This window comes from Penaeus chinensis, chromosome 37, assembly GCF_019202785.1.
Source record: "Penaeus chinensis breed Huanghai No. 1 chromosome 37, ASM1920278v2, whole genome shotgun sequence".
NCBI lineage: Eukaryota > Metazoa > Arthropoda > Malacostraca > Decapoda > Penaeidae > Penaeus > Penaeus chinensis.
In genome coordinates, this window is record NC_061855.1 from 11,353,888 (window position 1) to 11,366,387 (window position 12,500).

Consider the following 12,500-nt stretch of genomic DNA (forward strand, 5'->3'; position numbering starts at 1 on the left):
GTACCTTTACACACACACACATATATATATATATATATGAAAAATCCGGCACTTCAACCTGGTAGAGAATTTGGAACTAACAGTAGTCAATGAAGTTATTGCAACCTGGAACAAATATCACATAACATGACCAATCAATTCAAATATCATTTCATTTATTTCTATTCTCTTCGCGCGTTTCCCATGCCAACCTGACCTGACCTCGCTTTCTCTTTCTTCTGGTCGGTCGACATGTGAAATGGCTTGAGAGACAGCTTGTTGTAATTGTTTGTACTATATGAATACGCATAGCATCGTTACATTCCTTAATGGGGACAACACTCTATTGGTGCTAGGGTTGAGCTTGTAACACAAGTTTTATATAAATTTATTAGTTGAGTATAGCTTTAGAATCTTCCCCATATAATGCACAGGGATGCCTGGGGTTGCATGAATCGCCTAATAGTTCTACGCTAAAATGTAACGAAAGTAGGTACAGGTATAACAGAAGTTATTCGTACGATAGACAACTTTTGAGTCAGGTGACCTGAAGTATGTCCGTTAAAGAACGTAGGACTAGGGTTTTAGCTAGAATCGTTATTCACTTATTAACCCAATGGCGTCGGGTATAGAAAATTAAAAAAAACTCTACGCTCTGGCGAACGGCGGCAGCGCGCCGACTCTCAGCACGTGAATTCGGTACATCAAGCCGAATCATTGCCTCGGGGCGTTTTGGCGCGGCGCCGCTGCGGACAGCCGCACGCCTCAAATCAGGCGTATTGTTATGACGGCGATAGCCGTGACCTGTCGCCATTGAGTTAATCACACCCTTCTCACCCTCTACAAGTTGCTAGCAAGTTTTGGGTAAATCCTAAGCAATCGTGTGATTCATGATGGATACCTGTAGAGCATGTCACGAACGCCTATCATAGATTCGCAGAAAAGTGGGCTAATTTTAAAATTTCCTGGCTCATTCACTTTGTATAATACGGTATTTTTGGGTATAGAACCCCGTCAATGGAGTCTGACATGTCAGCTAGACATGGCTACCTTGGGAGATTTGCTGACCCCCAGAAGATCTGCTTGCGAGAAAGCTTGCAAATATTTTTCACGTCATCATTCATTAGTGATCGATAATTTTGTATTAATTTTATCGCTATTTATTGCATTATAATAAAATTGAACATTAATCTTCATTTTTGTCATACTTTTCATTCTGTGTGAGGTCACTCCAAATTTAATTCTCATTCTTGCTCCCTGTTGCTCACACATGCGCACACATACACTCACTCACTCATCCACACAGAACAAAAGACAATGAAACCTTTTCATTAATAGGGTTTGTTGCAGGTGTAGTTGCAGGCATAAATATATATGATGTATCCCTTTTACTTTCAATTTTGTCAGTCGTGACGAGTAACTAGTACATGATGTATAATTTCTTATTTTACATACATTTCTTCTTCTCTGGGTGATGACAACTGGTTCAAGTAAATCCTTGTGGATTGCCATTGTCATTTCCCTTATCAACTCTCAATTCTATCAGACGGTTGGTAGTTCAAGCCAGGTCCTTGCGGATCGCTAATGACATCTCCCTCTCCTATTTTCTTCTTTAACTTGGTGAAAGTAAAACACACACACATACAAAAAAAAAAAGGAAAATAACTAAAAAAGAAAAATCAAAAACTGCAAATAAATATAAGTAATCTGCTAGTGGCGCTTAACAGCCCCTCTTTGCTGTCTTTCTTTTTCTCTTACTATTTTGGCCTTTACGTGTATAATCTGATTTACTGATATCCAATATGACAGCAAGGAGGACCCTTCTGTAGAAACGGTCACTTTAGGATGCTGTGGGAAGGACATAACCGGAAGACCTTCGAGGATGTGAGGACATCGAAGACAGACGAATTTACCAAAGACCAGGACGAAGAGGACGACAAGAACGTGCAGCCATGAAGATACAACAGGGACAGCGCACGCGAGAACAAAATGACCAGCAAGTCATGGCTCGAAGTCCAGTAAAGAACCAGTGCCTCAGCAAGGACTTCGATGATGAATATATCTGACATCGTCTGATCCCTCAGTCATGCCTCAGCAACCAGCATGACCAGGTCTAGCCTCTGGCCTCTCAGGGCTGGAGGGCAGGACCACACAACCCCACACTCAGCGCTTACCCTAAGACTCATCCTGTGTGTTCCCATCACTGTTGTACTCTTCCGTAATAAAGAGTCCAACCATTATAAACATCTATGACTACCCATGCAAACCACTGTTTAAAGGCCTCTATATACCTTTTACAGTGTGTGTGTGTGTGTGTGTGTGTGTGTGTGTGTGTGTGTGTGTGTGTGTGTGTGTGTGTGTGTGTGTGTGTGTGTGTGTGTGTGTGTGTATGTATTCAGTGAAAATCATAACAAACAAAAGAAATCTGACGTGCAGTTCAGTTTTCTTAGATTTTTGTTGATTTTTTTTTTTATTTTATTGTATAATACATTATGCAGATTTACTTCTTTAGTACTGAAGTGATGTAGAAAAAAGGTTATATTATTTTACCATTATCATCAGGGGAATTCCCCCTCATTAGTAGGATGGATGCCTAATGAGAACCATCTATTCTTTATTTTTTTTCTAGCTTAACTTTTCAAACTGAATATGGGAAAACTCAAAATACAATATTTCACCCTACACTGTCATAGCGAGAATTCACTGTATAGCACTCATTCCAGGGAATATTGACAGCCAGCCCACCTAGAGCAGTGTCAGCTGGCTTTGGAAGCAGTTGCAACTGTTTATTACTACATGTTCATGTTACTTTGGTCATATCATATGTTTTATGAAGGACTTATTTGACTTGAGCCTATACTGTAGTATAAACACTATATTACAACACAAAACAAAAAGGTTTTTTTTCTTTCTTTTTTTTTACTTAGCTAAAAATAAATAATATATACAATTATATGCAGTCATAAACTAATTCACATGCTTAGGGAGCACTATGAGCTACATGGTACTCCCCAAAGCAAGAAGGGCACATGGAGAGCCTGCACATCTTGCACAAGATTCTGGATCTCTTCCTCTTCCCCTTCATTTTCCAGCAAAAGCCACACCACCCCCACCTGCATAAGGGAGTGTCACCTAGCATGTCTTCAGCTGCAGGGGAAAGACCAAAGCATGAAGAGTATAGCCGTACCCGTTGCTGAGCCAAAATTTTCCACGATGGCATCAGACATACCCGTCCATGAGGGACGGGTATGTCTATGTTTTTGTCAGTCTTTGAGCTTCTGTCAAGAGATCACAGTTGTTTTATAGAACATATCATAAAGAGCCTCTTTCGTAACCCTTAAAATTCTTTTTGCCACAATTATGGCTTATTTCACAATGTATAATAAGTCCTGCAGTCATGGTTTCCTGTTTCTATGTTCTTGTGAATGAAATGTAAGTGTGGAGTAATAATTCTGGTACTGTATGGCATATTTCACAATGTATCTTTTCCTCATCATACATTCCCCTCCACACACCATACTATTATTCTGTAGAACATTTTGTATTTTTATATACAAATACTTTATAATACTTCTTCATACACATTTTACTGTTTCATAGGATAAAAAATATAGATATGCTTTACTCATCCATTCATAGCAATCTCCATTTCCTTTCATACATGAGTAGTATCTGTGACGACTTTTTCAATCTCTGTAACTTACTCTATTTGATACACGACAATGAGATTTTCTATTGTGCAAAATTTCAGCTCTTCATCAATTGCCTGCAACAAAAAATTTATTTGGTGAAACTTGAAAAATCATATCTTTTTTTGCATCAGGAGGCTATACAACATTACAAGTGTCCTCCACACCTGGTACTAAGATGTTACATAAGAGTGGCATGAAGTATGACTATTGTATGACTTCACTAACACTTTTGGTGATGTGAACATGCCTTACCCCCAAGCCACCAGGGATGGCATTACATGCATACCATGCCCACTGTGAGTTTAATTTATTAATTGTTTTTACACATCGTTGGCTTCACAAGTTCTAAGTCACCAGTGAGCTAACTACAAGTACTACCTGTTTTACCATTTTTCTTGATTTTCGAAAATATTTTCTGGTATCTAATATTGCTGCTAGCAATGTTAATAACACTATAATAAACAAAAAGTCTATAATAAAAATAACAACATTGATATTGACAGCACTAGTAAAAAGTGTTTTTCTGGGAAACCTAACCCCTTGATGACGGGTGAAGAAAACTAAAAAAAAAAAAAAAACTCTACGCTTTGGAGGGCAGGAGTTTGGTACATCAAGCCGAATCACCGGCGCTGCAGCGTACAGCCACACGCCACAGATCGAGCGGTTTCTTTTGACGCCTCACAGCGTGACCCATCAGGAAGGGGTTAAGGAAAGGTGAAATCAGGTGAGATCACAAGGTCTACTAATTGACTCCTCTGTGGCTAAGCACTTGCAAAGCAACCTATGTGCAGAGACATTTCACAAAAAACCTCAGTGAACACAACATCTACCCATGGCCTTTGAGTTAATGGAAAAATTTGGCTGAGGGTTAGGTGATGGGGACTTCCCGTTATGAGAATTTCGGCTAACAGCCAGCGTAACAGGGTTGACTCACCATAAATGCAAAGTTCTTGGATGCCTTTCATTATTTTCATTGACATACAAGAATGGAATATACTGTCCTTTAGTCATGACTGGAAGAGTACTGTCTCCAGGGAAGACAATATTTCCACACAGTATTCTATTGTTGCCCACCATTACTAGCAGTGCATGTTGTATTTCAGAAAACTGAATATTATGTAAAATATATAATATGGAGATGGTACCAAGAAAAGTCTATTACCATCTGGACAAAGCAAATCAAATGACAAATACAGACATTGGAAACTGGCCAAAAAGATAAAAAGACATGCAAAAATAGAAAATAACATTGCAAAGGCAAGAATCTTGTCTCCACATATGAGTGTTCATGTGCCCCTAGCCTACAAGCCACACACACATCATATTAGCCTAACCCCTATATTTTGGGCCACTTCTGAGCAGGAGAAGCCAAGTGCAACAATTGATTTTCAAAAATTCACAAAAACTAATATATATATATATATATATATATATATATATATATATATATATATATATATATAGATAGATATAGATATCTATAAATATATATATTTATATATATAAAAGGGGGGGGAGGAGCAAAGGTAAAATATCCACTGCACACATTTTTGCACTAATTCATTAGCTTTACAATGATATGAACATGATTCAGATCTGATAAAATCTGTACAGAAGTCTAAATTTTCTGTTTGAGGAAGGAAAGCCAAAAACATTTTCTAAATCTTTCCTTTAATTAACCAGACACTGACAGGTATCAGTAATCCCTGAGTGTCATAAATTCTAGTGATTTCTGGCAACAACCAGATACTGGGCACGGGAGTCCATCACTAGTAGTGGAACTTCCCGTTCCATGTGCTTTGGCGTGTTGCCGTACCCAACAGACCAACTAGTACGTTATGACACTTGTACACGTATCCCTTCTGTAAAGGGTTAAAATTAATAATCTCATTACTAGTAAAACTATATTCATATCTCTTTCAAAGGTCTTTGGTTACATGAAGAAATCTTGATTGGTTCCCGAGTTACAACAAAAACATAAAAGGTAACTCCATGGATGCTAACCTCATCAACATGATCTACACGTAAATGAAGTTATTCCTTATCCCAAACCACTTGTATTAATGTTTCCTGCCATCTAAGTGCTTACATATACATAAATTTATGTGAGGATATACATGTACACTTGCATACATATACATGTACATATGTATATAAAAACGAGCATATATACACATACGTATGTAAGTGTGGATACATGTGTACATGAATGTGTATACGTGTATGTGTAAATGTGTGTACATGCTTGAAGCGATAACGAGAAATGGTTAGCGTAACATGGATTTGTAGTTACCGAGTGACCTTTAATTTTTATTTTTTCATTGGAAATAATAGTTTAGAAAGAGCTGATATTTTGAAACAAACTTGCCATTGTTTCTATCCCCCACACACTTTATTTTCGTGATGCAGCAATATAAACTGAGTATTTACAGGCTTATATAATACAAGTTTTATAGGTATTTGTCATTTTAGAGGATTTTTTTTTTTTTCATAATTTCCAGTCATATATATTTTTTTGTACAAAGCAGCTGCATTATTACTATTTTGTATTTCCTTGATTATCTGGGCTTCAATTAAAACAAAAAACAAAATCTTTGCAATCCCCAAGGTCTAAGCTGGCAGTGAGAACATGGTAACTTTCACCAGGCCCTCAGAGCAGGCACAGGACCACATGGTTGACTGCCATATCTAAACATGCCCGTGGCTTTGGTTATTTTGTAAGACTTGAGACTCATGCTCATGCATTATTGTTGAACTCTAAAGTTACACATATGATGTTTGTCAAAATCAAATCCTATCTATTTTCCCACAAATTCAAGGAATGGGGAAATCAGACATGGTCACTAAGGACTACTAATCACTAACTGGGATTTTTTTTTATATGAAACTAATTACATAAACAAGGCTATATATAGATCTAAAGCAGCTTTATTTATGTCATTCTGAGAATCAAATAGGTGTCTGGACCAACTCTGATATGTTTACATAATGCATAAAAATATTATAGGCTCTAAAATTTTTCACAAAGTTCTTGGATCTAAATCATGCAACCTAGATTTAATCTCCTTTTCAGATAAAATCTTCCTTCCTCAATAATTTTCAGGAGAAAGCTCATTACAGCAAACACAAAGGTATCTTTTTGCCATATCAACAATATAACAACATTAACCTTTTTTTGTTTGCTTTTTTTGTTCTATATTTACAAAAAAACTTAATCTTCAGTTTCATGTGTGCATGCCCAATAACTAATCTCTTGTCAAACCTGTCACTGCATAAATGTATAATACAAAGAAAAATATCATACAAAAAGAAAAAGTGTACAAACTTACCTGTGACAATAAGAGGATTGTGTTCATTCAGGACATCAGACATTGAGTCTTCTATCAACCTTATCCAGTGATCAACTTCCATGGTAATGCCCTCATATCGTGGTTCATCTGTATAAATTTTAGAGTCAGCATCAAGAATGGATTTCAGCATGTGAAGATAAAAGAGTGTGACTGAGTGGTTTACCCATATCAGAATATTGTGACACCTAAACAATTAATCCCTACGATCCGGATGTTGTGACCATCACATCATGAAAAAATTTGGCTTGAGGGGTGGGTAATGTTAATGGGAAATCTGGCTGTGGTGCGAACTTGCCGTTATGAGCATTTCAGCAGAAAGCCAGCCTCACCAGAAGTGCACAAAACTCTTGGAAAGTGTGATTAGAATCTTTTGGAACCAAGTAAAGGGCTTTTGCATTATTTCCATCGATAAACAAGTGTAGAATGTACTCTCCATGAACCATGGCTGGAAGTGTGCCATCTCCAGGGATTTTTCATGCATAAAAGAGAGATATAATATTGCAAAGGGAATACACGACCGCACACGACTATGCCTGGCCTACAACCCGCATACTTATCAGACTGGACGATCAAGTAAGCCTAACACCCGTATCTTGGGCCATGTGATAGCAACAAAGCATCCGGATCCAATGGGTTAACAAATATCTTATGTGTATGCTTTAGGACTGTGGTTCTTAACTTTCTTTGGCTGCCACTCAGAATCCTGTCCAGACTGACTATGGCAACCCACACTCCTTCATAAAAACTTATTTAAAATTCTAATTCTAAAATACTATAAATTGTCTGTCTATGATTGCTTTGCATTAGATGTTAATGTCTTAGGGATTAATACTCTGATAACATTTTGAATAAGTATATTGGGGAAAAAATTGTGCACATATCCTTAGCAAGCCACTGAAATGGCTAAGTGATCTAACTTTGGGTCATGGCCCAGGAGTTAAGAACCACTGCCTTAGAAGAAGAATAAATATTGAGCAAAAACTAGAATATACAATCTTGAGCAAAACAATGCTGAATCACTTTCTTAAGCCATATGGTCAATACATTTGACAACTTGCTGCTATGTTTGGCAGTTCCTCGCAGTTCATTGGCTATTTAATCTTGCAAGGTTATTACTATTCATTTAAAGCACTCTCACAAAATGTTTTATTCCCAAATAAATATTAAGTAGCATTACAACATAATTATCAGCATTGGCAACAACATTCCACCAAAAGAAATTGATAATATCAAAAGATGATATATATATATATATATATATATATATATATATATATATATATATATATATACATATATACATATATACATATACATATACATATACATATATATAAATAAATATATATACATATACATATATACTTATACCTATATATATATATATATATACATATATACTTATACCTATATATATATATACATATATATATACATATACATATGTACGTATATAAATATATATACATATACATATGTACGTATATAAATATATATATATACATATACCTATACATACATATATATATCTATTCCTATATATATATACATATATATATCTATTCCTATATATATATACATATATATACCTATTCATATATATATATATATATATATATATATATATATATACATATATATACATATACCTATATGTACATATATATATACATATACCTAAATATACATATATATATATACATATATATACATATATAAATATATATATAGCTATATATACATATATACATATATATACATATACATATACAAATATACATATATATACATACACATATACAAATATACACATATTCATATACATATACATATAAATACATACATATATACATATATATACATACATATATACATATATATACATATATACATATATATACATATATACATATATACATATATATACATACATATATACATATAATGGTAAACAAAAATCAGATCATGTTTATTATCTTTTGCTAGAACCTAAATTTTCAATGGCTATCAAATTCATATTATAAGGACAAGTGAAAATTTGCAAAGCTCAATTGGCAACAGTGCAATTAAGTAATGATATAAAATATCGAAATGATTTCTTCTTATACTCACATGGAAGATTTGTGGCAAAGTTCACTAGTCTGGGAAGAAATTCTGGGATACCAAGAACAAATTCCTGGTTTATGTCTCTTAATGGGGAGAGACATTTGATGTTACTGCGGAGTTTACTTTGTTCATACACTGGAAAAAAGCACAAATATCAAAATCATATTAAACTTAACCCAATGCTGCCATGGATGACATGTAAAGCTATGCCCACTGTGAGTTTAGCTTATTAATTGTCTTTAAACATACATGGCTCCACAAAACAATACTACAGTGGATGTCATATCAAATAATATAATTCAAAGTATCAAATCTGGTTACATTAAAAACAAACTATTAATAGTAACATTTTGTTTGCTTGATACTGGCAAGCAATTCATTTAACTAAAATAAAGTATCATTAACAGTAAAAACAACTGTCACACTAATTACATGCTACAACAGAACTATACACAAATGCAACATTAATAATAAAAACATGTATCTCAAATACTTACACAGAGACTTGTTTTCATAAACATCAAGGTCTGAGATGGTGACAGCCAGGATGCTACAGAAATTGGCCAGATACTCCCCATCCAACTGACCTATCAGGCGATCTAGACCAGCTGTGGAAGACATTGGAAATATAATCATAGAGGAGGAAGAAGAGGGAAATTTTGAAACAAGAAAGGAAAGGAAAAGAGGAAAGGAGAAATAAAGGAGCTAAATCACACAAGGGCAATTTTTCATGTACATTTTAGGACTTCACACTGATACTCCTATTACATATTTAGTTTAGTTCTGGACTTTCTAACTCATACACTTCTATTCCTCCTTTGGGGAAGTACAAATTCTATGACATTAATTTATGAAAAGTGGGGTGGACCACATCCCAATTTTTTTTTTTTTTTTTTTTTTTTTGTACATTAGTTCCATTTTTTATTTCAAAATAAAAGATAGATGTAGCTAAAACAATATTTACTTCTTTTTAAATATTCACATTTAGTTATTTTGTAACATGGTCTCAAAGATAACCATTTTAAAAATTCCAGAATGGTATAATTTTCCACTAATTCTTGGCAAGTTGAAAAAAAAGTAGGAAACAGATAGAAAAAAAGCCACTAGTGCTCTAGTCACTGTCAGTACCTTCAAAATGATGCATAATACAAAGAAAATTTTGTCAGAAAAACGGAATTTGTCAAGTTTTACCTATTTCAATAAAATGAGGGTGAGAGATTCTTTGGACAGTAAATATATGAAAAACAACAGAAACTAGTAAATACTTTTTATGACAGTCTTAAACATAAGGACTTCATTTAAAGCATGAGTAACATTTGTCAAATCACAATGGAAACACAATAAATAGAGAGACAAATAAACAATTCAAGTGTGTTTCTTTCTACATGCAACAGTCAGTAGGTGCATCAATAAATGTATGACTGCCTAGATAACCTCGTTCTTTTAATTTCTACAACTAGTAAATAAGTCTAAATCATGCACATTATCCTTTTTCCAATACACATAGGTACACCACACCTGGCAGGTAACCTCACTCCACTGTAAAATTCCTAACTGGCAATTGAGGTAATGTCAACCTAGGTTCTTGTAGGTTCTCTACACATCTTCACTGCCTTGTTTCTTTTCTAACACTCCTGCCTGTATCCTGTATGCACAATTTTACCACACTTGTTCAATTAAGTACAATGGAGCTCCAAAATCATTCAAATCTAAGATGAAAGATGGAAGAAAAAAAACAGAAAGGAAAGAAATGTAAACAACTGCCTTCCTCTCAACTTCTTCCGGAAGTACATAAGAAAAAGCCAATCTCATTTTTTGTTTACTGTAAATCATCATCATTTATTTTTTACATGCAGAAAAAATTGGAAAGTTGAAGCAGTAATGCAGAAAGTGACCTTTCAATGCCAAAAATGTTTAAGCATATAAAACGGAATCTAAATATACATAGGCTATTCTCCCTTATTTTCATAAAATATTTTGTATCCAAGAAGCAGACAGCATGTGTCATTCGGAATTGGCAAGCAGCAAAGCAAAAATGATATAAAAGGAATACTCAGCTAAACAAATAATAATAATCATATACACATTTATCAACAGGATTTTAAAATAGATTTTGTATATCCTTATACTTTTTTCAGTGCAAACTATTTTTACACAGAAATTCATGGCATCATCGTTTACATGGGCGTCTTGCTAGTTCCTCAAGGAGCTTGCCTATATCTATCCAGCAAAGTTCTTGCTACTCTTCTACTATAGCAACCATGAATGAACTCAATAGGTCCTTTTTATAATCATTGAGCATCCATTTCTACAGCAGATGGCAAAAAAATCTGTGAGGAGGGCCACATGGGCATTGTAAATTCATTTTGTTGCTGAAATAGAGCACATGGGCAATGATTCGGTTCACCCTATGTGACCAACAGATTGGGAAATAGCCAATAGGGTAACTCTGAATTATGGATCATATAACAAACTGCTTGTTGAAAAAAGCACTAGTGTGACAGCACCTTAAGGCTTAGAATGTTCAAATACACACAATGAATCCTCATTCTAAAAGTAATCATGAAAAATAGTCAACACTTTTATATTCCCCTTTAATTTACCTTTCTCCATGTTTTATATACTTTTTTTTTTTTTTTTTTGAGGGTGGGAAGATTACCCTTAAAATATACAGAATTATGTAAACATACAATGAAAGACTTGAAAAATATCTAGTAACAGCCGTTATGGGGCTCTTGATTGAACTTACACAAAGTAACCAAATAAGCAACACAGTACAAAATGCATTTTCTGAAGATAAGCTGAAAAATATGCCCCCTTACAAATATCAGGCTGGGCCTCTACATTCCTAAGGGAGATTTCTGAACCCAGTGCCAACAGGCATGGCATGTAGGTACATGCCATGCCCACTGCGAGTTTACTTGTTTAATTGTTATTACAGATAAATGGCTACACTTGTGCTAGGTCACTAATGAGCCAATAACGAGTACTGCCTGTCTCCCATTTACCCTTTTCCTTGATTTAAGAAAATATTTTACACTATCTTATTTTGCTGGTACTAATATTTATAATGTGATAGTAATTATAATATTAATAATAAAAATAACACCATTGATATTCATAGCACTAGTAAAAACTGTTTTTTCCTGCCATTTCAAGGAAAGGTGAAATCAGGTAAGGTCACAAGGTCTACTAATTGACTCCTTTGTAGCTAAGCACTAGCAGAGCCATCTATGTACAGACATTTCACAAAAATATAAAATATGAGCAAAGCGTTTTCCCCATTTTTTATTCCCCATCTATGTGTAAATACAATTAATGAACTAAAATTGCAAAGTATTTTTGCCATATAGGGGCCATTGAGCAAGAGGAA

The 12,500-nt window shown here is 34.6% G+C and overlaps 1 protein-coding gene across 1 annotated transcript in view; it reads right to left on the reverse strand.

The window, feature by feature from the left end:
- Positions 1-12,500, reverse strand: part of LOC125045631 (short transient receptor potential channel 4-associated protein-like) — a 74,296-nt gene that overhangs the window by 36,194 nt on the left and 25,602 nt on the right. Inside the window, exons 6-8 of the mRNA XM_047643020.1 lie at positions 9,625-9,735; positions 9,134-9,262; positions 7,001-7,108 (exon numbers count right to left, since the gene is read on the reverse strand). Of these exons, the coding sequence (XP_047498976.1) occupies positions 7,001-7,108; positions 9,134-9,262; positions 9,625-9,735 (348 nt within the window). The remainder of the gene's footprint in view (positions 1-7,000; positions 7,109-9,133; positions 9,263-9,624; positions 9,736-12,500) is intronic.